Genomic DNA, 26,528 nt, shown 5'->3' on the forward strand with positions numbered 1-26,528 from the left:
ATTATTATTATTATTATTACTATTACTACTACTACTACTACCAACACCACTATTGTTACTATAATAGCTGATAGTAGTATTAGTGTAAGTAGTAGTTGCTTATTAATTTTGGAGTGATTAAAGGTTAGTTGATTATTCTTATTACTTTCCAAAATTTATTAGAGAAACTAATCAGATGTCTGTGAAGGTGCCCTTTTTTTGGTAGGCAGAATATACATTTATATATTTACACACATACACATACACATTCACATACACATATAGTATAGGCACAGATAATATTGGATGGAATAATGAGTGAGAATCAGGACAATGAAGAATTAAATTTTAATGAACTTATAGGAAATCTTTTAACTTCCCATAATGAGGCACACGAACAACATGACATGGATGCAGCTGCAGCCATTGGTGATTCGGACAATATGACAAAAGAGAGTGAGCAGAATCCTAATGAATCAAATATGGATATTGACATAAACCATGATGTTCATGATATGGATTTGCCCGATATAATGGATGATGACATAGATGAAGGAGGTTTTGGACCAAATGCATCTGATTTTACCTCTGTTGTAAATAATGCAATAGATCTTATAAAACCAACTACCAATTCCAATACAAATGAACAGGACCATGAGACAGGAAATGTCATCACCGAGCCTCATATTGACGAAGAACAACAGAATGAATGGGCCCATCTTCTGCAACGAGGTTTATACGAAGAAGAACCAGGTCAAGAGCAGGGTGATGCTCACGCTGAAAATTATAATAAAATTGAACAGAATGTAGGAGATACACAATTTGATGATGATGCATTGGATCAAGATGATGAAAATTTAAGAAGGGCCATCTTAGAAACACTTCAGGTAATAAGCAATAATACAATAGACGAGGATGTACCTAATAATAATATAGAGAATAATAGAGACAATAATAATACATTTGAGGGTATAAAACAAGTGGAAATTCTGGATAAACCAACTAAAAAAACCTCGAAAAAGAAAAAGAAAGATAAGGATAAACAAAAACAAACATCTCACAATAGTAGTAGTAGTAAAAAAACCGTTGCAGAATCTAGTGAACAAGAAGAAAAGAAAAAACCAAAGAGTAAAAAGAAAAGTAAAGAAAAGGAGAAATCAAGACTCACAAAGAATGAAAGTAAGAAAAATATCCAGAATAATGAAGTTGTCAATAATGACCATTTAATACAGATTGATGATGTTATCAGAGGTATTATGGAAAGTGATACTTTATTAGAAAGTAATAATGACCTCAATATTCTTAATAACACCACTAATGATTTTAATGAAATTAATAAACAAGAGGTTAATAATGATACCAATGATTTTGAAACACAAGCCTTAGTAGAAGCCACATTAAAAGCTTTTGAGAAGGAGTTAATGGCATCCGAAACCAGTTCAGTGTCTACCACAAAGACTAAGAAAGCATCTACCACGTCAAAAAAAACATCATCTAAGAGCAAATCAAAATCGACTACCAAAAAGCCTACCAAGTCTAAAGTTTCGACTACTTCAAAAACTGCTACTACTACAGAAACAAACAAAGATTTAGATTATGAAATACCCATATCGTCTTTTTACCCCCAACCAAAGAAGACCACCACTACTACGACAAAAAAGAAAAAGAAAAAGAAGACAGATAAATCTGTGACTGCAAGTAAAGAGCTTCAAAATGTGCTAACAGAGAGTAGCGATTTCCAAGATGACGAATTTTCAAAAGTCTTGGCTGAAATTGTTAACCAAGTTGTTGAAACATCTTTAGCAGAACCTATTGAAGAAAAAGAAAAAGCAAAGACAAAAGCAAAAACAAAGAGAAAGGGAGAAGAACGAGAGAAAAAATCATCCAAACATTCTGTAGATTCTTCCTCTAAATCTATACGAAAGGATACTTCGGAAAATAGGACTTCAAAAGATAAAAAAAAGATAACTCAAACAAAAATAGACCACCTATCTCCTATTACTAAGGCTATACAACCTGTACATGATAATAAAGAAGAAGAAAAAGATAATGATGATGACGAACCATTTGATTTGAATCAAATTATGCAAAATGCAATGTCGCTTGCCTTTCAAACTAAACATAGAGAAAGTGAGGAGAAGGAAGAAGAACCAAGGTTAGAGGAAAGATTACAAGAGATACAAATAGAATCTCCCAAGTCTATAGAGTTACAAGATTCAGAAAAACTAATAGAAGTGAAAGATAAAAAGGAACATGAAACATCCAAGAAATCTGAGGAAGAGGAACCAAGCTCGAATAATGAACTAAGCATTAGTGAAAGAAAGCAAAAAAAGACAAAACCAAAAAAAATAGCTAAGACAAAGAAATCTGAAAAGGCGACTAAGTTAGAAACAATTAAAGTAAAAAAACCAAAAGAGCCTAAGGGAAAACCTAAAAGTTCAAAAAAGAAAACCTCTGAACCAACAGAACGTAAAAAATTTGAAACGATTATAATTGATAATTTCCAAAAGAAACTTGCTAATAATTCTATGAGTGATATAACCAATTCTATGAGAAAATTAAATGCACAGGCCAAAGGAAGGGTTGACAATAAAAACAGAGAAATTATCATACGTAATGTCGAGATTGAAAAAAGATTTGCTAAATTGAAAAATGGTTTGGTAATGAAGTCACAATCACCCGAAGAAGTATTTAGGAAGAAATTTAGTCTTATTGCAGCCGCAGCTGCAAATGAAGCTAGAAAACGTCGTCGACAGAAGAATAAAGAACTTCGCTTAAAATTGAAGGAAGAAAAAGAAAAAATAAGGATTGCAAAGAAAGCCCAAAAGGAACTAGATCAAGCAAAATTCGATGCAGAACAAAAAGAGTTAGCAGAAATAGTAGCTAGGGGACCTCCATATCCACCTGATTTAAGGTTAACAAAGAAGGGTGTTCCAAAGAAGCCATATAGAAGATGGACTCCAGAAGAAATGAAACTAAGAGCTCAATTAGATAATGAATCTCTTGATGAAGTTGAGCCTAAAATAAAGGTTCTTAAATCTAGTAAGAATGGTGTTGCAGCAATAACCAAGGCACCATTGTTCAATTTTATTAGACTGAATGTTGTTTTGGATAAAAAAAATTTACAAGATATTAAGGAAACTTTATTAAAAATCCATCTTCCAGAGTCTTATCTTGACTACTTGTTTTCGGATAGTGGTACTCTTGGTTATCCCATTAATGAAATTGTCATGGCATTAGAGAATAGAATAATATATAAATTTGACTCATCAGCTAAAACTATTGTACATAAGGAACGGTTTTTGTTTCATCCACCGTGGATGTTACCACTGTGTCCACCAATTGCATTACCTGTAGCAAGAAGAAGCATCGCCAGTAAAAAGCATAACAAGAAAAAGACATCTGGCATACAAGATACTTCTGCATTTATTGCTGTTACTAAAAAATTGATTCCAACTATTTTAAATCCGATTATAAACACTTTGAAAACTGCTGCTAAAAAAAGAATAGCCAATGGTGCATCACCAGAAGAAGCTACCAGACATCTTTTAACTATTATTAATCATACCAAAAAATCTATTGCTCAAGTAATAACAAATGCTAGAAACCGTCAATTACGACAATCATTGACAAAAGTAAAGCTCGAAGATGCTGTTAATAAAACTGCACTTTCTACCATAAAATCAAACAATCTTAATATGATACCATTACTAAATACGGTTAATCGTAACAAAAGACCTTTAGATTCTACAGATGTACAAAATCCAGATACAAACAAGAAGAATGTATTGAATGTAATACCATTAGTTCCTTTGACAAAAAAAATTAAAAGAGATGAAAAGTCGACCCCTGAAGTTATAGTAATACCCGATCATAAAAGTAATACAGATAATAATAATTTTAGCGAGGCAACTATTTTTGCTAAACCTATAAAAAATATTAAGACAATAGGAGAGACTACTAGTGATTTAAATAAGGTAGATGATATGGTAGAGAAGAATACAATAATAGATTTGAATGTCACTAAACCAATCCAAACAAATATCGATAAAATTTCTTTAGAATCTTCTGTCACTGATCTTGGAACAGTAACTACTTTGGATAAAGTATCTAATGAAATTACTAAGAATATCAATGATTGTAAAACTCCACTACTTCCTAAATCATCTATTTTGGAGAATTCAGACAGCAGTTATAATACAACAGATGCAGAAACTAATACTGATGAAAAAATATCTGATAAAAATGACAATAAACATAATGGATCAATTATTAGCAAGAAGGTGGACAACAACACTCTAAAAGAACGATCAATGCAATCTATTACTTTAGATAAAATTAATGATTTAACAGCTGAACAGCATTGTAGTGCAGAAGTGTTACCAAATGATAAGAATAATTCTTTGCTTGTTAAAAAAGAAACTAAAAATGGGGAACTTAATGTGATAATGGACAAAAATTCTTTATTGGACACAAACGATCTGAATGATAAAAAGTCAACTGCTAATAATATAGATAAGTCAGATACAAATAACGTTAATACAACCTTAATAAACTATAGCTCTGAAACTTCAGTTCATCCTATTACAAAAAATGTTAACTCTGAGACTAATGAGGATACCATTGAAAAGTCTACTATTAAGAAGGATTCAAAATATAATGATGAAACTTCTGATAATATACATATTGAAACTGAAAAAGATACAGGATCTCAACAAGAAATGACAAAATTAATTTCATCACAAGATAATGACGAGAAAGAAGGAATAGAACATATTGAAAAAATTGTTCCAAAAAAGGTTTTTGATATAGAAACAAATGGAATAGATGAAATTCATAAAAATAAAGAAGAAGAAAAGGATATTATTAAAATCAAACAAGAAAACGAATCAGGTTTGAAAAAAATCCCAATTGATATTCCTAGCACATCGAATGAAACTATCGCACCAAATGCACCAATTAAAGTTGAATCCATGGTTCAGTCATTGGTTGTTCAACAGCTTCAGAACTCTAATGAAGAGGATGGAGAGGCATTACCTATTGGTATTACAAGTATTATAACCTCCACTTTGACCGATTTGCTTCCTAAAATCCAACAAGATTTCATAACAGAAGAAAAGAGACAACGAAGAACAGGTCCAAACAGTGTTTTAAACCTTGACGGATTGGTACCACCATCTCAAGTAAAAATGTCACCTGCTGAAAGGTTACTAAAGAATCCAATTGATAGGAAAATAAAACCACCTAAAGTCAAAGAAAGAAAAGATACATTCCAGGTGAAATATAACTTTAACATACCTGATTTTTCCAACATATCTGGGAAAAAGAATATTTTACAAAAAAAATTGAAAGAATTTTTATCTAATGAAGAATTTGAGCTTTTAAGGAAGGATATAAGTAAAGAGAGAAAGAGAAGATGGAGAGACGCCAATGGCATTCAAAACAAGATAAACGATTTACGTGCAAGGTTAAGGAAACGTGCCACAAAGGCATTTGGTATTGAAAATACTAAGGAGAAATTAGAATGGGTTGATTCAACATTCAAGAAGAAATGTGAAGAAGCAGGTTTTACCGAATTTTTGGCTCAGAAACCAAATTATTCTGAAAAAAGGGATAAGGCTACAATAACAGATAATGATATATTGAATATGCTTGCTATCAATTTGAATAGATTAGATTTGGCTCATAAAATTGAAGCTTCATTAATTGAAGAAGCTAAAGTCGAGGTTGAACCTAAACGGAAAAAAAGAAAGATTGAAAAAATTACCCAAGAGATAAAGGGATCTGATGATTCTAGTATTATAACTGAGTCTAGTGAATCTGTTTCAAATAATGTTAAATTAAGTAAGGATACTGTAATAAGTGATAATAGTAAAGATTCGTCAGTTGGGAATAACAAAAATCCAGAAAATATTAATGATGATTTAAAAGAGAGTAGTAACAACAACCCTATCCCTGATACAAATATTGATACTCGTTTGATTGCCATTTAAGGAAGGTTATATATTGTACGCAACTATTTTTAACTCAATTAGTTTGTTTACTTGAAATTAGACAAATGTATACAAACAATTAGGCCAATATAGAAAATAAAAATGTATGGACAATTCTATATATATTTGAAACAGTGATAACAATAATAATAATTTTGAAATATACTTTAAAATATATAGAAAATTGTATGCATTGGAAGAGGGTGAAAGAGAGCATAGATATTATATAAATGATATACATGGATGATAGTAATAATTACAATTATAGTAAGATCTTTTAACATTTTGCCAATTTGGTAAAATTTTTGTGATATCAACAGTGGTGAATTCACATTTCATTCCATAAGTAGCAACATCTATCTCAACAATTTTTTTATAAACATCATAGCATATTTCTCTATCGGCACCAAGTCCATTGAAAAAAGAGAATATCCCCTCAGGCTTGATTAACCCCACAATGACATCATATAGATCCAACATATCCTGATAATGTTCACTAAAAGTGTCATAGTATATACCATCAAAGAAGACATCACCTTGGTCCAACAGTCTATTTAAAGTGTCTTGCCATCTACCTTCTAAAATGACCACATTTGGTTTATCATACCAACCATCTTTTCTCATCTTTGCCAATACATCAGGATGAGCCTCACATATATAATGTAATTTGGGTGCTTTAGTTTGAATGTATGTGTCTATTATCCCCATACCAAACCCAATATTTAAGACAATGGCATCGTTGTTAGCCTCTAAAGCAGGAGATGAGAACAAAGTGTCAGCAGCTAATTTCATGATTTGATCCTCCCATTCCATCATGACACCATCTCTGTTATTCTTTGTAACAAGGGAATCTTTTGTATATTCCAATTCGGTGTTTAAATAAGTCATTTGATCACCGGCAGTAGCGTCATTATCAGTATTTTCATTGGAGTTGTCACTAGTATTATCATTAGCAATTTCTTCTGCGTGATCAACTAGGCAGTGTCCTTCTTCCTTTTCAATATCATAATCATCTAAAAACTGTATATTATTATCGTCAATCTTACGTAGAAGCAATTCTGCACCGACACCTGCCTCCACAAGACGTTGATATAAGGGGCCATCCTTAGACTGACCGTTCAATAATAAAAGGTCGCCTACAGTTTTATTTTCATAGTCTAAGAAATTCCAACCTGCACCATATTCAAACAGCACGTTCATTAATTTCAACACGATGTCGGTTTCTTCTGATGTTAAATCTTTAGGCAACGATCTAGCTAAGATATGCAATGGAGTGGTATTGGAATTATTATCGTCATCATTTTCTATTTCTTCATTCTTTTCCTTTTCATCAGATTCTTCCTTCTCATTGGTATTGTTGTTCGAGTTGCTCTTTTCAAAGGCTATTATTTGTTCTAATGTGTAAGTGGCAGGGATGCCTGCCTTTAGAAATTCAGTTAATGGAACAACATAACTTTTTTCATTGATTGGTCTTTTAGGAAATGTTAATAAATGATGTAATTCAGACATGTGTAGACGGGGGTGCAGGAGTGGAATAGAGAAAACGATATGCAATGAGATGAGATGGGTTAAAAAAATAAATAAATAAGTCAGTAAATGAACAAATAAATTGGTTTATTTTTCAACGGGATAGATTCAATACGACTGTTGACTGGTAGACGTGTACATTCATGACAGTGAAAGAAATGGCGTGATCTCATGTTAAACAAGTTGTAATTGAGAGCACTTAACATAAATTATAACACATTCGTTATAGCAATATAAGTATATTCTATATTTCCCAATAACAAAAATTTTTCACTTGCCAACAGATTTTGCGATGGCGGAATCTTTGCGGAAAAAACCCATAAGTCACATCTAGAAACCTAAACATTTATTTTGTTATTGCGCTACCATATACAATTAATCTGGTCCACGAAAGAAAATTGGTGTACGGATTTGTTTTTTTCTCTATTAGTTTTGTTTTTAAAAATTTTCTTTTCCTGCGTTTGCAGATCGAAAAATTGCAGAGGTAAGAAAAAAAAAGGACAGAGGGGCAAGAAGTTCTAATTTGTTGATGGGATCACCATTTATATCATGTGGTATTTGTGCTACTATTGTAAGTTGATTCTTGTAGTCTCTTCTGCCAACTTTAATTTTGCATTTTTCCATTTTTTTATATATCCCATACCGTTTAACCGTATACTATACCATTACTGTAAGATAAGATAAGATAATAAATAATAATATTAATATAAATACAAACACAAATACAAATACAAATATAAATATTGATTATAGATTAGACTCACATAGATGGAAGGTATTCTTGATTTCTCTAAAGATTTAGATATCAATTTATTAGATCAGGTTGTGAGCACTTTTTACACTAGTTCAGGTGCTCAACAAAAGGAAGCTCAAACTATTTTGACCAAATTTCAGGAGCATCCGGATGCTTGGCAGCGTGCGGATCAAATCCTACAATTTTCTAAAAATCCTCAGACCAAATTTATCGGTCTATCTATCCTTGATAAATTAATCACTACGAAATGGAAACTATTACCAAATGAACAAAGAATAGGTATCAGAAACTTTGTTGTCGGTATGATTATTTCAATGTGCCAAGATAATGCACTTTTCGAAAATTCTAAGAATTTAATTAATAAATCGGATTTAACTTTGGTTCAGATCCTTAAGCAGGAATGGCCACAGAATTGGCCTGAGTTTATTCCTGAATTGATCGGGTCTTCCACCTCATCCTTAAACGTATGCGAAAATAACATGGTTATTTTAAAATTGTTGTCTGAAGAGGTCTTTGATTTTTCTGCTGAACAAATGACTCAAGCAAAAGCTTTACATTTGAAAAAATCCATGTCTAAAGAATTTGAACAGATTTTTAAACTATGTTACCAAGTTTTGGAACAAGCAAATTCATCCTCTACCTTAATTGTGGCCACTTTGGAGTCGTTACTTAGATATCTACATTGGATCCCATACCGTTACATTTATGAGACTAATATATTACAACTATTAAGTACCAAGTTCCTTTCTTCTTCAAATACAAGATCCGTGACTTTGAAGTGTTTAACAGAAGTGTCTAACTTAGAATTACCACTCAACAATCCTTCAATTGTCACTCAAACTGTTCTATATTTCCAAAACGCTTTACAACAGATCTCTACTAATGTCATCCCTATAGATGCAGACTTGAAAGCTACTTACAATTCGGCTAATGGTAATGATCAATCCTTCTTACAAGATTTTGCAATGTTTTTGACTACATATCTGACTAACCATAGATCCTTATTGGAAAGTGATGAAAATTTAAGAGATTTGCTGATCAATGCCCACCAATACTTAATTCAATTGTCAAAGATTGATGAAAGAGAACTGTTCAAAACCACTTTGGATTATTGGAATAACCTCGTTTCCTCCTTATTTCAAGAGGTTCAAAAGATTCCTGTCAATGAAATGAATCCATTGATGCAATTAACTGTAGGTAACCAATCCGTATCAACTGGGTCGGGTGCTTTGAACCCAGAGTACATGAAACGATTCCCATTAAAGAAACATATATATGAGAATATTTGTTCTCAATTAAGATGGGTTATTATTGAAAATATGGTTAGACCAGAAGAAGTCCTTGTTGTGGAGAACGATGAAGGTGAGATTGTTAGAGAGTTTGTTAAGGAATCAGATACAATCCAATTATATAAATCTGAAAGAGAGGTGCTAGTCTATTTGACCCATTTGAATGTTGTTGATACTGAACAAATCATGATTAACAAATTAGCTAGGCAGATCGATGGTTCTGAATGGTCCTGGCATAACATTAATACCCTGTCATGGGCCATTGGGTCTATCTCAGGTACTATGAGTGAGGACACTGAAAAAAGATTCGTGGTTACTGTGATTAAGGATCTTTTGGCCTTGACTGAAAAGAAAAGGGGCAAAGATAATAAAGCTGTGGTGGCATCAGATATTATGTATGTTGTGGGTCAATATCCAAGATTCCTAAGAGCACATTGGAATTTTTTGAGAACTGTTGTGTTAAAACTATTTGAATTTATGCATGAAACCCATGAGGGTGTCCAAGATATGGCATGTGATACTTTTATAAAGATTGTTCAAAAATGTAAGTACCACTTTGTTATCCAACAACCACGTGAATCCGAACCATTCATTCAAACCATTATCAAAGATATTCAGAAGACTACAAGTGATTTACAACCACAACAAGTCCATACTTTCTATAGAGCATGTGGTATAATCATATCTGAGGAGAGAAACCAAGCTGAAAAAATTAGATTGTTGGGTGATTTGATGCAATTACCCAATATGGCATGGGATGCTATTGTAGAACAATCTACCGCCAATCCATCGTTATTGTTAGATTCAGAGACTGTTAAAATTATTGCCAACATCATAAAAACTAATGTTGCTGTCTGTACATCGATGGGTGCAGATTTTTATTCCCAATTAGGTCATATCTATTATAATATGTTACAATTGTATCGTGCGGTGTCCTCAATGATTTCAAATCAAGTAGCCACAGAAGGATTAATTGCTACAAAAACTCCAAAAGTACGTGGTCTAAGAACGATTAAAAAAGAAGTGCTAAAATTAATTGAAATTTATATTAACAATGCTAAGAATTTAGATGATATAGTTAAAGTGTTAGTGGAACCTTTGTTAAATGCAGTGTTAGAAGATTATATGAACAATGTCCCAGATGCAAGAGATGCAGAAGTGTTAAATTGTATGACTACTGTAGTTAGTAAAGTTGGTCATATGATTCCACAGGGTGTCATATTAATCTTACAAAGTGTCTTCGAATGCACGTTAAATATGATAACCAACGATTTCACAGAATATCCAGAACATAGAGTTGAGTTTTATAAATTGCTAAAGGTGATTAATGAAAAATCATTTAGATCATTTCTGGAGTTACCACCTGCAGCATTCAAATTGTTTATTGATTCTATCTGTTGGGCCTTTAAACATAATAATAGAGATATTGAGGTCAATGGTCTTTCAATTGCATTACAATTAATTAAAAACATTGAGATGATGAATAACAGTGGGGATGAAACAAGTGTGCAATTTGCCAACAATTTCTATCAAAACTACTATTTCTTATTTATAAGTGAAACGTTCTATGTTTTAACCGATAGTGATCATAAATCTGGGTTCTCTAAACAATCATTATTATTGATGAGATTAATTTCATTGATATACGATAATAAGATCCAAGTACCAGTTTATAAAAACGGTGATGCACCAGAGGGTACATCGAACCAAATTTTCTTGAATCAATATCTATCGAATATGTTAGCCAATGCGTTCCCACATTTGACAGCAGAACAGATCACTAATTTCTTAAATGCATTGACTAAACAATATAGGGATTCGATAAAGTTCAGTGGTATATTAAGAGATTTCTTGGTACAAATTAAAGAATATGGTGGTGATCCAACAGATTATTTGTTTGCAGAGGAAAGAGAAAATGAATTAAACGAACAGAATAGGATTCAAAAAGAACAAGCAGCCAAAGTTGGTGGGTTATTGAAACCATCTGAAATAGATGATTAAAAACTATTATAGTTGAAAAATCAGGTAAAAAGAAAAAAAAGTATATTGATATATATATATATATATAATATATAGATATATATATAATAGTAAAAAAAAAAACTTTTTTTTGAGACTTTATATTATGTACAAGTATCATTGTAGAGGCAACGCTATATATATATATATATGTGTGTGTAGGGGAGGGAGAAAGAGAATGAGTAGAAATAATGGTTATAAGGTTGGTGGTCGTTTAAAGGAATCCTGTATTTTAACAAAGGAACCCTTTGGACCAGGGATAGCACCTTTAATCCACAATACACTATTAACGTCATCGATTTTCATAACTTGTAGGTTCTGCAGAGTGACATTGTGACCACCCATTCTACCGGGCATTTTCTTACCAGGCAAGATCCTACCTGGATCTTGATGCTGACCGTATGATCCACCATGTCTATGGGTCAAAGAGTTACCGTGTGATGCAGGTTGGCCTTTAAAATTGTGACGTTTCATAACACCAGCAAAACCTTTACCCTTGGAGACAGATTGACAATCCACAAATTGGTTTAATTTGAAAAAGGAGGGTTTCAAAAGAGTCCCCACAGGCAGTAGTCCATTTGAGTCAGCGAACTGGAACTCACAGACTTTTTCCTTTGGATTGACACCGATTTTAGCGAAATGTCCCAGCATTTGTCGCGTCTCTCTCAACGGGTTATCTAAGTTACCATACCCGACTTGTAAAGCCCAATACCCATTAACCTCGGGGGTTCTATGCAAAAGGACTTCCACGTTATTCAATTCTACAACGGTGCATGCTATCCTGTGGCCTGTCTCAAGGTCGAAGAAGGGAGACATGCCTAATTTTTTACCAATGACACCTGTCCTGTGGGGCAACCATTTGTTGGATAATCTTTGGGACACATTGTTCTGTTTGGACGCTATGGAATTAGAGGTTGATTTTAGCAAATCAGGGCTTATTGAGGGCGATATGGTGGATGGTGCGACCAGTTTTGGTCTTGTGATATACGTTCTAAATAATTGTTTCAACATTGATAAATGTTGGTGGGAAAGAGAGGGTTCTTTGCGTGAGGTTTGGAATGATAGTTAGATTCAACAATGGGGAAAGAGACACGTCAAAAATATGTACATGTATGTGTATATATGTTTTTACCTATCTTATAGAAACATAAAACAAAACAAAACAAAACAAAACAAAACAAAACAAAATAAAATAAAATAAAATAAAATAAGTAAATAAATAAAGAAGAAAAGAAAAATAATACGATTTCAGTAGACTTTCTACTTTCTTTCTTTCGCTTTCAACTTTCACTTTGTCTCTAATCCTCTAATCTTCAACTCTACAGCTTTATCTTTTTTTTATTTATTTTATTTTCTTAGCCCTGGGTTTTTTTCATTTGAAAAGGGGGAAGAGGAGAAAATTAGTGATAGAGCGGGAGAAAAGAGGGAAATACGACGGGATTTAGGCGGAAAGGAGTCTAGAAAAGCCGTCTTGAAACGCAAAATCCGCTCCAGCGGCTTTGGCGGAAGCAACGGGGGATAAATTTTTTTTTGTTTTTTTTTTTGCTCTTCTCTGCTATCTCCGCTTTTCTCCGGCCATATATTCCAACACAGAAAAAAAGGGCTACAGGAAAGTTTTGCCTCAACAAGAAAATTGAAAAGAGTTCCTTTCCCTTTGTACAAAAAGAACCCAACAGTGCTCTATAGACGCCTGGCAGAAGGTAGGGCAGACAAAGTTAAAGATGCGCATTAAGTTATAAAGCACCCATTTCTCTATAGGATTGAATATATATATACATACATATATATAACATGTTGTCTATTTCCTTTAAATATAATAAAGTCTAGTTGTGACCTCACAACTATACCCCATCAGGCTTAAATACTTTATTATAAAAAAGAAAAAAAAGATAGGAAAATATATACATAAAAAAAAATGGTTTTCCAAAAAATGATAGGACGAAAAATGGACTCCTTTACTCTGTACACAAAAGCATGTATACAGTGTTATCGAGACAATGAATGGATAGTCTTGGTAAAAGGCAAAGACTATATTCTGAAAAAGGTAGTGTTCTTTTTCTTTTGCTTTCTGCTAAAGAACACAATCATTGATCTCAGGGTCCACCGCCCATACTGGTCTCTCCATCTACTCCCCAAAAGAAAACTGGCAAGCCAGTGCAAAAAATAAGCTGTGGGAATTCCTCTTTTTTTTTGCCTTCCGTATATTTTTGTAATTCTTGTGTTGTTTATATATGTTTTTCCAGTGTCTTTGAGTAAGGAAATTTTTTAAAAATAAAAGAAAATAAAAAGAAAAGAAAAAAAAGAAAAGAAAAGAGAATGTGTGGATCACGTGGAAGTCATGTGACAAGTTTAACCAGGGTTTCTGTTAGGGTTGTAGCCAGAATAGAGAGGGTTTACCTGGTTTTTTTTTTATTTTTATTATTTAAATTTTTATTTTACTTCTAATGGGAGTGTAGGAAGGGGCAATGACCAGTACTGTGTTTACTTATCCAGTATGTTTAAGTTGCGGTCTGGTGATTATATCTAGCTGTCCAGGCTAGATTGGTTTATTCGTATTCTTGTTTTTAATTTGTTTTATCTTTTTAAGACGTAAAATTGCTCATTTAATAAGGGTATTCGTTCGTATTATAAATGTCCAGAAATTTTTTGGTAGAAAAATTAATAACAAATGTTGTTAGGGATTCTAAGATTGTAGGCTCTTCCAAGAAGACCAATTATCGCCTAAGCAAAAAGTTACTGGATTTCAATGGTCAATTATTATCTTTCTCCAGTTATAATCCAGATTTTAAAACTGCTGGGGACTTAATTGGTAATTCATTCGAATATGATATTGAAACCTCTTCAATCTCATTGAATAAGCAGCTTTGTTTGATTCCGAAGAGAGATACTAAATACCTGACTTTTAAAGATACTTATTATATATTATTCAAAGATAGAAATTTTATGAATTCTTTTATATTATCTAACAATATCCACACTAATAAGAGTGGCACCAATATAATATTAACAAATGATGAGGTCCGTTTGAAATTGAAACCCGAGACTGCGTTGCAGTCCTTCTTAGATTATTATATTAGTTTCTTTAATACTTTGCACGATTATTATTATTGTTGTTATTATTATTATTGTGGTAATAATAATTGTGAAGACATTCGTAAGTTAACCAGTAAAGATATCTCTTCTGTCAATGATATCATAGACATACACAATATTCAATTACAACCAATCTTGGACAACTCTTTATTGTTATGGAATTATCCAACTGGTTACTTAAACGAGACCTCTATGAAGGTTAAAGATATGTTCTGGTATTACAAGATTAAAAATTGTTTGATCCTGTACAATGATCTAAATGGAGAAAATAGTGGCACCACTCTTCATTACTTATCCTTTGAAAACTCTTTTGAAAGGAATAAATTTAAATCAAATTTACATGGAACTATCCTTCAAAATGGAAAGAAACTTCTTATTGAGACTTTATAATTGTCTCCATGATTCCTTAACTATCTCAAATTGTTTAGTTGATATCTCATTGTAAGTTATAATGTATCGTATCCATATTCTATATTTATACCAAACTAATATTATCCCATATTTGACTTTGTCTCTCCGCTTCCCATTCTCATGTTCCCCATACTCATTCCAAATGATTTCACACATATCATTAGATCTAAATGATTCTTTACTATCTCTTATCAATGGGTTGAAAAGCTTTATTGAACAAACAGATCTTTTAAAATGATTATGTTTGATATCTTTGTTATTTCCTCCACCACCTACTCCATCTTCTATTTGGAAGACGTGTAACGTTTGTTTGCTCGATATCACACACAAAAACCTATCATCCTGACTAAATTTCATATTATATATAGTTGTAGAATCTAAACCTCGGCGGTACTCATTTATTAGCAATCCATTGATTGTACTGAATACGCGCACTATGGTGCCCCTTGTGGAACAAGTAGCCACATATTTCCCATGTGGACTCAATTTTATCAGTTGGATAGGATTTTTATGTGCTTTTATAATATTTGTTGGAATATAGTCACTACTATCTTTGCTGCTGCTGCTGATGCCACTACTACTACTATTACAGATCATACTGTCATAATCTAAACGGGATATGTAGACTTGTCCTGACTTATTAACTGATTCATATGCAAGGAGTCCGATTGATTTAAGTAATCTAAAGTCGATGTTCTCAGTGGTGTGGCTGTTATCAGTTTTCAAAATATGTGAATCGAATAATCTTCTTGGTGGATTAGTGAAAGTAAAAATCTGGATTTCTTTATGAGATAGAATCACTAAATATAATCTAGTCAAAAAAACTTTGTCTACTGGATATAAGAAAGTCAATTTAAAGATAGATTTTTTCAATAAATCATCCCATATAAAGACTTGATTCAGTAAGTCGGGGGAATACGGGTCTATCTTGTCATTACCCCTGTTTCTATTCTTCTTTCTACAACCATCAGCACTACCATAACTGCTGGTGCTGGTGTTGCTGCTTCTACTATTATTTCTAACTATTGCAGTATAATTTGTCCTATTCAGAAGAACACATTTGCCTACCCCAGCATCATTAAAAGTCAAATTCAACCTCATTTGTATCGGATAGGAATCGTAAATACTGACCCCTTTACTATGACAACAGCAGAAACAACTGTCATCATTATTCGTAGATACATCGTCATATGGGTTCGACATTAGCATCTATGTGTTGTATACATAAATATTTATTTATCTATTTATCTATCTATTTATTTATTTATCTCTATGTGTATGTATGTATATATTCTTCGAGTATCACTTGCTTCATCGTTGTATTTTTTCTGAATGTTCCTGTATTTCTACCACTTCATATAATCCTCTGTGGTTAAGTACAGTTATTTGTTAACTGTTTACAAAATATAGGATCCACTCGATCTGCAAATGTTGAGGGAAAGAGAGAAGGAAAAGGGATGGGGGGGGAGAAAGAAACGAGGGTTAAAATAAAATCAATCCTTTAGGTTTTTTTTTCCACTGTTTGCCAGACTTGTGTTAGGTCCGTACTGGTTTTAAAAATTGTTTTTCCCTTTATATATTAGGGCGTACATAATATTTCTTCCTTTTTCCTGATATTTTTCCTTTTTTTTTTGGTCTTCGTGCCCTACTCATATTACAAATCCGCTATTGCTTAATTACAGAATTTTTCAACTAAAAATTAAAATGTACATATTTATATATATATTTATATACATTTATATACATTTATATACATTTATATATATATATATATATATATATATATTTTTGTTAGAGGTAAGTATGGCAACTTTATTTGTTTTTTTTTCCTTTTTCCTCTTTTTTTTCCTTTCCTTTTTCAGCTGGTAATATTTTCAGCGGTTAAAAGCAATAACAACAAATAAATCAAAATAAATCAAAATAAAACAGTGGAACATATCTACGTTATATAGTCAGCTAGTATTATTTCCTATTATTTTGTTTATTACTAAGAACCACCTAAATATATTTTGTACTTTCATAAAATATTCAACTTTCATCGCATCTTTCTAACCTTCTTTTATTGCATCAATCAAAAAGGGGAAAAAAATAACGTTAACAATATTATACATATATATTTAGATTTTACAAGAAGTTACTACTATATTTATAACAGTAAAAGATTTTTAGTCGTCACGAAAACGAATTGGCATTGATCTTTATTGATTTTTTTTTAAAAAAAAAAAAAAAAAAAAGAAATAAATAAATAAATAAATAAATAGATAGATAGATAAAAATTCTATATTATTAATCTTTTATTGATATTATTAGTTATTTGCAATTCCAATTAAATATTTCTCTAATGGATAGATTTATCCCACAGGCAACATCAAAAGAGGTTTATAATTACAAAAATCAGCTTTTGACAAAAAATAGCAAAAGCAAAGGGCAGAACCCCATCTCTGTCGATTCCGAACAAACATCAATAATATCAACAAATTTTTCCCCCGACAGATTTTCTTCACCTGATATCCTCTTCAACAATTCAATAAATCATTATAATTCCATTGGAATGATCGATAGTGATAACACAAATACCATTGACAATAACGATAACAATACAACTGTCTCTGATGGTTCTCCATATTCGAATGAATCAAGCAAAATAACAGCACAAATTTCATCCTCTAATCTATATTACAAGAATCATATTGCTAAGAGTCTTGGTTTTAGTCATTGGGATACAAGAGTCTTGAAATATAGAAACGAGAATAAACTGTCTCCAAGAAAGAAAAAAATTAAGAGTAATCATATCCCACAAGAAGATACACCACTGTTATTTAATAGAAGACCAAATAAAAGAAATCAATTGAAATCTCATATCCCATATAGAGTACTAGATGCACCATGTCTAAGAAACGATTTCTATTCCAATTTAATCTCTTGGTCTCATACAAGTTCAAACATCTTGGTCGGTTTAGGTTGTTCTGTTTATATATGGTCCAGTGATAAAGGTGCACAACAGGTTTTGAAACATGATTTTTTGAATAAAAGAAATGATTGGGTTACATGTGTCTCATTTGCACCAAAGGGATCAGATAAATTTATTGTTGGTACTAAGCGTGGTTGGATATATTTATTTGATCAAAGAAATCTCAACTCTGGGTCCCTTTCTTCCTCTTCTTCTTCCCCTTCTCCTTCCCCTTCTTCGTATTCTTCGTCAGATACTGCTATTTCGCCAGATATTTCAACTAATTATCTAAATGACGACAATCAAAGTAATGAAATCATTGGTCGGTTTCACTCTAAATCAATGAAGAGCATAACTTGTGTTGAATGGCTCAACAAAAATAAGAAAAGAAACAATAGTGGTAGTGGTAGTTGTAGTAATATTAATAGTAATAATAATAGGAAGTGCACTCCTTTTCAAGAAGGGTTTATTTTTGGTGAAGAAAATGGATATATAAATTTGGTTCATATAATTAATGAGCCTGTTTCGTCTAGAATTAAGTTGATATCTCGATTTAAAGCGCAATTGCAACAGGTTTGTGGGATGTCACTGAATTTTGATGATCAACAGATAGCTGTAGGTGGGAATGATAATTCATGTTCACTATGGGATATTACAAACCATATGAAAAGCCCTGTTCTAAAATATACTTTTTTTCATAATGCAGCAATAAAAGCAGTTTCTTTTTGTCCATGGTCTAAATCCTTATTAGCAACAGGGGGTGGTACTAAAGACAAAGTTATTAAATTTTGGCATACAGAGACAGGGACACTTATCAATCAAATAAAGACAGATAATCAGATTACTTCCTTAATATGGTCGCAACATTATAAACAAATTGTTGCTACATTTGGATTTGGAAATTTAAATAAACCTTTACTATTGACTTTATATACGTATCCAACGTTAGAACCCATTGTACAGGTCCAAATACCACATCCCTTAAGGGCATTAAGTAGTTGTATTTCACCAGATGGTTCATCTATTTGTATTGCTACTACTGACGAGACTATTAGATTTTATGAATTATGGGAAAGTAAAGAGGATATCCTAATAAAAGATTTGCAAGAAAATGGAATCTATGGTTCCTCATTAATTGAACATCTTGAAGGTATTAACTATCCTCGTAGAAGAACTCACAATGGTAGAACAAACCATCTAAGGTAAATGTGAGAATTTTGTTGTAAATTCAGACCCTAATAATCCTGGTGAGAAAACAGTCAAACAGTCTCAATCAATACGTATACACATATGATCCTTTGTACATCTTTATATACATTCTTACATACACTAACATATATATATATATTCTAAATATGTTAAATTAGTTTATACGTCAGCTCTTCTTATTTTTTTTTTTTCAATCATCTTCTCCACTTTATTATTTCATTGATTTTCCAATTATTTTGAAATCTTCAATATTTTTATAAAATATATTTATAAAAGGCCTCGAGCTGCAACAGAAGTTCAATGAATAAACGAAATTAGAAAGAACGCAGACGATTATGCATAGTCAGAACAGTTAAGACTTGTGAATAGGAAATAGAAGATCAAAGAAAGCCTATTTGAACTGTATATCCAACTATATCACTATTACTGTATTTTTTTTCTGCCTTTTACCTTTTTTTTTCACTAATTGATTTTCTGGTTCTATAATTATACACTGAAGGCAGCTATACTTTAAACTGATAAAAGATCAATAATGACTTCTATTGATAGCAAAGAGAATGATAAAAGAGATGAATTGTCAGAAAATCCAAAAGAATCGTTAAATGCTCAAGTTATTGCACCAGGAATCGTAAGGAATATCAAAAATGAAGTAATCACAGGTTTTTACATTAATATTGGTCTTTATCCATTGATACTTATTTATTTTATTGTAACATTTATTTATATAACCAGAAATGTTGTGCCATACCAATTTATTGACGAAAAATTTCATATAAATCAGACTATTACATATTTGAATGGTAATTGGAGGCAATGGGATTCAAAGATTACTACACCACCAGGATTATATGTCCTTGGTTGGGTTTTCCATAGCACGATTAAACCAATATTTAAATCATGGAGTACTCTGACAATATTGAGATTAGTTAATCTGATAGGTGGTATTTTCGTTTTACCTTTGGTCGTATTGCGACCATTATTTCTCTTTAATGCCATCGGGTTTTGGCCAGTGACATTAACCTGTTTCCCATTAATGGTAACTTACTATTATATATATTATACAGATATTTGGTCCACTATTTTCATTCTAGAATCGCTATCTTTAGTATTAGCATTGCCTTTTGGTAATGCTAAGAGTCTTTGGGCCAGTGCTCTATGTGCTACCATAAGTTGTCTGTTTAGACAAACCAACATTATATGGTCTGGATTTATAATGATCCTTGCTATTGAAAGAAGAGCGATGATAGCTAAACAATTTACTGATCAGACTCTAAACAATTATTTGAAGTTATTTATATTTTCAATTGAAGAATTTAAATCTTTGGTACTTCCTTACTTCATTAATTTTTTTTTGTTTTTCATCTATTTGATTTGGAATAGATCCATTACTTTAGGTGATAAATCTAATCATTCATTGTCCATCCATGGAGTTCAATTTTTTTATATGACATTTTTTCTATTATTGTTTAGTGTGCCCATCTGGTGTTCTAAAAATTTCCTCAGATCTTATAAGTTGAGATGTCAATTAAGACCTGTTAAAACATTTTGGGAAATCGTGGGGATCACGTTAATTATTAGATATTTCACTAAAGTCCATCCATTCCTTCTATCAGACAATAGACACTATACATTTTATTTGTTTAGAAGGCTAATTGGTAATTCTCGTAAACTTATCAAATATGGTCTTATGGCTCCAATATATCATTTTTCTACTTTCGTTTATATGGAGTTAATGAGACCCAATGAATTGACATTCCATGCAATAATACCTATACCAATAAAGGAAACAATTCATCTACCCGTACAATTAACTCACATATCATGGACCGCGCTTCTGTTATGTACTTTTTTAACAATTATTCCATCACCTTTATTCGAACCAAGGTATTATATTTTACCTTATTTCTTTTGGAGAATTTTTATTACGTGTAATGCTGAACCTATCTTCCAAGATTTGAAACCTTCAATAAACTCGAATGAATCACCAATTGTAATTAGTTCTACCGGAAGATTGATATGGGAATTCCTGTGGTTTATGTTAATCAACATTGTTATGTTGATTATTTTTATTAAATATACTTTTACATGGGTGGATGAACCCTTTTTACAAAGAATTATTTGGTAGCTGAATTATAAAATATTCGTGCAAAACTAATGAATAGGATGATAAGGACTATGAAATGGTTAAGAAAATTAAAGTTCATATATATATATAGATAGATAGATTTGTGGTGTGTAATGTATGCTCAAGTAATCTCTAATTAAATAAAGTTATAATATAATTATGAAATTAATTATAGTATGAAAGAATCATTTATTATAATTGATGTTATATTAGCTTCAGTTTTAATTGTATGCGCATATTTTGAACGTTTGTGGAGGGGGGGTAGAAAATATTGTGTACTGAATGAAGTTGGTAATTGATATACAACTTGATTACTAAAATCAAATTATTATAAAGAAACATAAATTTTGAAAAAAAAAACAGGAAAAATCATCAAGGATGTATCAACAGGTACTATTGAATGATGCATTATATTAGTGACAGCTACACTTTAATAATGAACCAATACTCTTAAAGCATGAACTATGAATAGAAATTTTTTTTTCCATAATATAATAATTATACATCTCCAAAGTTTCTCTTTCAATCGTGTATAATTATTACCATATAAAATCCAAAAAAGTAAATAGCATTAACAGACACCTTACTTACTTATTACTATTATTTTATATATTTATGATGTCCTCAGGTTTTAGCAACACTGTACACACAGCTTCATATAAGGAAGAAAAAAAACAGTAAACCAGCATATAATTGAGTTTAAAGTTTAACCTCAAAACTAAAACGATTACATTTACATAACTTAATAATTAGAAATAAAAACAATCCTATATAATAACTTTTTATCAACATTTTTAGAACAAACAAATGTTAAGCAAAAGAAAAAAAAAATTATAAAATGGTTATATGGAGATGACAATATTATTCATAACATTAGACTTTAATTACAATGCAACATTCTCAAATTCATTTGTAACATCTTCAATTTTTTTATCTTGATCCTCTTCATTCTTTTCCTTATCGATAGAATCTAACTTTTCATCATTTTGGCCTTCTTCTTCCGCTTCCTCTTTACTGGCTCCTTCATCTTCAACTGAGTTATCTTCCTTAGATTCATCCATTAATGCATCTTTTGGTTCATCCTTCGATTCATCCTTCAATTCATCTTTTGGTTGATCCTTTGGCTCATCCTTTAGTTCATCTTTTGATTCATCTTTTAACTCATCTTTAGACTCATCCTTTGATTCATCTTTTAAATTATCCTTTGCTGTTTCTTGAATAGCTTCATCTTGATTGTTCCCTATTTTAACGGTTTCTTTAATATCATTATTTACTTCGCTATCTCTGTCATTGTTATCTTCAAAGTCCTCTTTTGGTTGCGCTAGTGTGTCATCATCTATATTACCACTGTCTTGTGTCTTGTTTTGCTCTTCATCTTCATCCTCTGTTATTATGGCTTCCACATCACCTTCATCGTCTACTTTTAATGATTCCTTTGATGTATTAATATTCTTTTGAACAAACGATGATTTTGTCGGTTGAATACCAATTGGTTCAGGGGCAACAGTTTGCAACAGCTGTGGATTGTTATTTTGTTGTATAGAAGGTGTAGCACCAGCCATAGCATTGGCAGTAGTAGTATTGATGACAGTGGTAGCAGGATCATGAGTTAAACTCTGTTTATATTTCAAAATGACCCTCTTCTTTAAGACTTCTAAGTAATCTTGTATTGGACCACCATTTTGTTTATCTCTAAAGACTAATTCTCCATCCCCAGCTAAATAATCATCACTCTCTTCCACAAGCCACCAATTACCTTCCTCTAAGTCATTCGCAAAGGACAATAGGAATTCCCCCCAGTTTTTAGCCACGACGTATTTACTGTCGAAGTCTCTTCCGAAAATAATAACTTGACCACAAATACCTTGTGGACCAGGTGCCAAATCTACACCAATATGATTTCCTGCATGATCCGTAACCATGGGGATCCATTGGGCATGTGCATATACAGGTTGAACAGAGTCTGGTGGGATGGATTTTTGTTGTGGAATAAATGGTAATTTGAATTGATTTCTCTGTGTCTCAGTAGACATTGAATTTGAATTTGAGATAAAATCGTTCGAACTACTATTAGTGGCAATGTTTATATTTACAGAATCCGTGCTATTGTCCATAGAAACCCTTAAAGATGTTGATTGACTATTATTAATAATAATATTATTATTGTTATTATTATTATAATTCTGATGTCTTTTCAAATTTGATGCAACATTTCTCCAGGCTTGAGTCATGGCCACAATTTGATCCAGAGTCATTAATTGTAACCCATATATCAAACCGGAGGTACCAGTCATGGACTCTAAATCCTCTTGACCGTCATGTATACGCAGGGACACTTTTACAGAAGGTGGTAAAGAGATTTCGAGATCTTCTTCAGCCTGGTTTATATCATTATTAGTGACGGGATCACCCAGGGTGGCATTTAAATCTGGGTTGTGCTCCTCAGTCCAGGAATCGATGTGTCTCCATGCCAATAGGACCTCTGAGACACCTTCTTGTCCACCAGACATGATGCTATTCGTGTTATTGATATTGTCCAGATCATCAAAATCGATTGTATCTACTGGATCCAAACCAATATTCATTTCTTCATCGCCTGTTAAATGCAAACTGGATGGATTACCATTTCCTTTGCCCAGATGTGATCTGGAACGGAATCCCATATTAAAATTTGGAATATTATTTGGATCATACTCGGCATAGTGGTCCTCTGTACTAAAAGAATAAACCCATTCCTTAAATTTCTTCTTAAAACTTTGCATCTTCTAAGACGTAAAAACAAACTAACAAATCACAAAAAAAAGAAAAAGAAAAAGAAAAAGGATAAGAATCCTTTAACCTAAATAAATCAATGATTAGCAGGAAGCAAATACACTTTTGAAAATATTTCCAATAGTATATATAGATATATGTATAGATATGTGTATTTTTTCCCCCCCCTTTCTTCCTTACTACTATTGTCTACTAATTTCCTTATTTTATTTTATTTTGTTTTATTTTATTTTACTTATTTAATAATTTCCCCATCTTCGATACAACTGATATTAACCTCCACTCCTTGTACACTTATTTATTCAGTTCATTCATTTATTATTCAAAGAATTGACAATATAACTTCCATTTTTCTCGAGAATTTCGATCGATCGATCGAGCAGAAAACAAAAACAAAAGAAAAAAAAAAATAAAAAGAAAGAAAAAAATTTTTTTTTTTGAGAATGAAAAGCGCGGAAACAGCGGGTTTCGTTTCAAATGATAAATTAAAGCGGTTTTCAATTCCGCGGGTTTTCAACGGATATAAAAAGAAAAAAAAAACAGAGCAGCCAGGCCTTTCAAAAAAAGTCCGACGTCGCCATTTCTGGACACAACATCCACACACTCTCAAATTGCTCTTCTTTCATCAACAAAAATAGTTAATGAATATTTTTTAGGAGATAATATATTCACAAGTTTATATTATTAGTAAGTAATACGTAATAGTAAAGATACATATCTATACTTTTATTCATTTGTTCAAATAGATGAAGTAAAGAAAAAGAAGAAGAGAGGAAGAGAAAAAGAGAGAGAGAGGCAGATAGATAAGACTAGTATCCCATTGAATACTTCTCTATTTCTTCTTTTCGTTTATTCTGGAATCAACAGTAGTATTCAACAACAACAATTCATTATCCAATATGACTTTATTTGGCGATTTCGCCAGGATATTAGCAATCTCTTTTGCAGTATCTAGTCTCTTCAATTCAACGTAATCTCTTGATTTTTTAATAGCTTCACCAATCAACTCCGCGGATTTGGCTTCACCCTGTGCCTTAACAACCATCCCCTGTTTCTCCTGTCTTGCTTTATCTACAATGAAAGCTGCTCTTTGCGCGTCTTGTTGAGCGATTTGCTTGGCCTCCACAGCATTAGTAAATTCTGGTGAAAATGTCATATAGGTGATGGATACGTCATCCAAAAGAATACTAAATTTGCTTGCCCGACGAACCAAATTTTCTCGAATCAATTTTGAAACTTTCTCTCTCTGCGTAATCAATTGCGATGCATTAAACTGTGCTACCACAGATTTCAACACCTCGTTGACTATAGAAGGCAACACTCTTTCATCGTAGTCCTGTCCCAAAGTTCTATATATGATAGGCAACTGGCTCACGTCTGGTCTTGACAACACTCTACAAGTGATGTTGACCATCTGCAAATCTTTTGTGCCAGTCAAAGATGCAACATTACGTGGTTTCGCTCTAACATCATAGATAATCGGGGTCTCTAACCATGGCACCACAAAATGGGTCCCCTCGTTATATATCTTCGGGGAGATCCCGCCTATTCTAGAATACACAATAGCTCTGTGACCACCATCCACATTGAACAGTGCGGAATTGGCCAGTAATGCAGTACCACCCAACAAAATCAACCCTCCGAGACCCGCAAACATACCACCCAGTGGGTTACCACCTCTGCCACGGCCACCAGTTCTCTGTACCCTTGAGACTTGTTGTTGAAAAGCTTTGGCATATCTTTGAAAATCGTTAGGACCATTCATTGCAAAAAAAAAAAAAGAAACAATTAATAATAATTATAATAATAATGATAATGATAATTAGAATATTTTAAATGATATGTAAATTTTTATTACGCCCACTTTCTATTCTCCTTTTCTCTTTCTTCCTTTTTAAAGTGAGGCAATAGTGAACGCTAGAGTACAGACCAAATGTAAGTATAGTTTCAGTTACGCATCTGACTACTCCCTTTCCTTCTTCTTCATCCCACTTGCTTTATTTCATTTTATTTTATTTTTTTCCTCTGCGTTTTGCAATTTTTTTTTGTGTTGAAGGGGAACATAAAGAAATAAAAAAAGGGGAACGGTAAAAGGGAAAACCACAAATGCCGTATGCGGATATATCACGGAACTTAGGTCGCCTGAACCTACAATGGTAAAAAAATCAGGCTGTGCAATCCGTCCAAACCCGTTCTTTTGCGTTTTTAACGAATAACCCACCCTGAATAAGAACTTGAATATCCATAATAGCGGAGAGTAATCTATATATTACTTTAAAAACGACCAGTTATATAATTTGTAAATGTTTACATATATATATATATATATAATTAATATCTGTATATTTTTTATTTGGAGGATACCGCAGCTTTTGAAAACTGAGCGGATTTCCACGGAATACCGAAA

At 32.2% G+C, this 26,528-nt stretch overlaps 10 protein-coding genes across 10 annotated transcripts; 5 read left to right on the forward strand and 5 right to left on the reverse strand.

The window, feature by feature from the left end:
- Nucleotides 1-293: 293 nt before the first annotated feature.
- On the forward strand, nucleotides 294-5,972 carry SPP41 (Spp41p; the record flags this gene model as incomplete). The annotated part of the gene is made up of 1 exon (XM_064859471.1): nucleotides 294-5,972. One exon carries the CDS (start codon nucleotides 294-296, stop codon nucleotides 5,970-5,972), a length of 5,679 nt encoding a protein of 1,892 aa, XP_064713714.1.
- A 222-nt stretch (nucleotides 5,973-6,194) lies between these two features.
- RMT2 (protein-arginine N5-methyltransferase) lies at nucleotides 6,195-7,481 on the reverse strand (the record flags this gene model as incomplete). Its single annotated transcript, XM_064859472.1, has 1 exon — nucleotides 6,195-7,481. One exon carries the CDS (start codon nucleotides 7,479-7,481, stop codon nucleotides 6,195-6,197), a length of 1,287 nt encoding a protein of 428 aa, XP_064713715.1.
- A 786-nt stretch (nucleotides 7,482-8,267) lies between these two features.
- Nucleotides 8,268-11,543, forward strand: CRM1 (exportin CRM1; the record flags this gene model as incomplete). Its single annotated transcript, XM_064859473.1, has 1 exon — nucleotides 8,268-11,543. One exon carries the CDS (start codon nucleotides 8,268-8,270, stop codon nucleotides 11,541-11,543), a length of 3,276 nt encoding a protein of 1,091 aa, XP_064713716.1.
- A 213-nt stretch (nucleotides 11,544-11,756) lies between these two features.
- On the reverse strand, nucleotides 11,757-12,572 carry MRPL9 (mitochondrial 54S ribosomal protein uL3m MRPL9; the record flags this gene model as incomplete). Its single annotated transcript, XM_064859474.1, has 1 exon — nucleotides 11,757-12,572. One exon carries the CDS (start codon nucleotides 12,570-12,572, stop codon nucleotides 11,757-11,759), a length of 816 nt encoding a protein of 271 aa, XP_064713717.1.
- A 1,620-nt stretch (nucleotides 12,573-14,192) lies between these two features.
- Nucleotides 14,193-15,044, forward strand: PET54 (Pet54p; the record flags this gene model as incomplete). Its single annotated transcript, XM_064859475.1, has 1 exon — nucleotides 14,193-15,044. The coding sequence occupies one exon, from the start codon at nucleotides 14,193-14,195 to the stop codon at nucleotides 15,042-15,044; it is 852 nt and encodes a 283-aa protein (XP_064713718.1).
- HSV2 (phosphatidylinositol-3,5-bisphosphate binding protein HSV2) lies at nucleotides 15,039-16,274 on the reverse strand (the record flags this gene model as incomplete). Its single annotated transcript, XM_064859476.1, has 1 exon — nucleotides 15,039-16,274. The coding sequence occupies one exon, from the start codon at nucleotides 16,272-16,274 to the stop codon at nucleotides 15,039-15,041; it is 1,236 nt and encodes a 411-aa protein (XP_064713719.1).
- A 1,132-nt stretch (nucleotides 16,275-17,406) lies between these two features.
- Nucleotides 17,407-19,221, forward strand: AMA1 (Ama1p; the record flags this gene model as incomplete). Its single annotated transcript, XM_064859477.1, has 1 exon — nucleotides 17,407-19,221. One exon carries the CDS (start codon nucleotides 17,407-17,409, stop codon nucleotides 19,219-19,221), a length of 1,815 nt encoding a protein of 604 aa, XP_064713720.1.
- A 535-nt stretch (nucleotides 19,222-19,756) lies between these two features.
- DIE2 (dolichyl-P-Glc:Glc(2)Man(9)GlcNAc(2)-PP-dolichol alpha-1,2- glucosyltransferase) lies at nucleotides 19,757-21,349 on the forward strand (the record flags this gene model as incomplete). The annotated part of the gene is made up of 1 exon (XM_064859478.1): nucleotides 19,757-21,349. One exon carries the CDS (start codon nucleotides 19,757-19,759, stop codon nucleotides 21,347-21,349), a length of 1,593 nt encoding a protein of 530 aa, XP_064713721.1.
- An 884-nt stretch (nucleotides 21,350-22,233) lies between these two features.
- Nucleotides 22,234-24,111, reverse strand: SMI1 (Smi1p; the record flags this gene model as incomplete). The annotated part of the gene is made up of 1 exon (XM_064859479.1): nucleotides 22,234-24,111. One exon carries the CDS (start codon nucleotides 24,109-24,111, stop codon nucleotides 22,234-22,236), a length of 1,878 nt encoding a protein of 625 aa, XP_064713722.1.
- An 842-nt stretch (nucleotides 24,112-24,953) lies between these two features.
- Nucleotides 24,954-25,886, reverse strand: PHB2 (prohibitin subunit PHB2; the record flags this gene model as incomplete). The annotated part of the gene is made up of 1 exon (XM_064859480.1): nucleotides 24,954-25,886. One exon carries the CDS (start codon nucleotides 25,884-25,886, stop codon nucleotides 24,954-24,956), a length of 933 nt encoding a protein of 310 aa, XP_064713723.1.
- Between the last annotated feature and the right edge of the window lie 642 nt (nucleotides 25,887-26,528).

The sequence above is a fragment of the Arxiozyma heterogenica genome (assembly GCF_036370985.1).
Source record: "Arxiozyma heterogenica strain weizmannii chromosome Unknown scaffold_25, whole genome shotgun sequence".
Lineage (NCBI taxonomy): Eukaryota > Fungi > Ascomycota > Saccharomycetes > Saccharomycetales > Saccharomycetaceae > Arxiozyma > Arxiozyma heterogenica.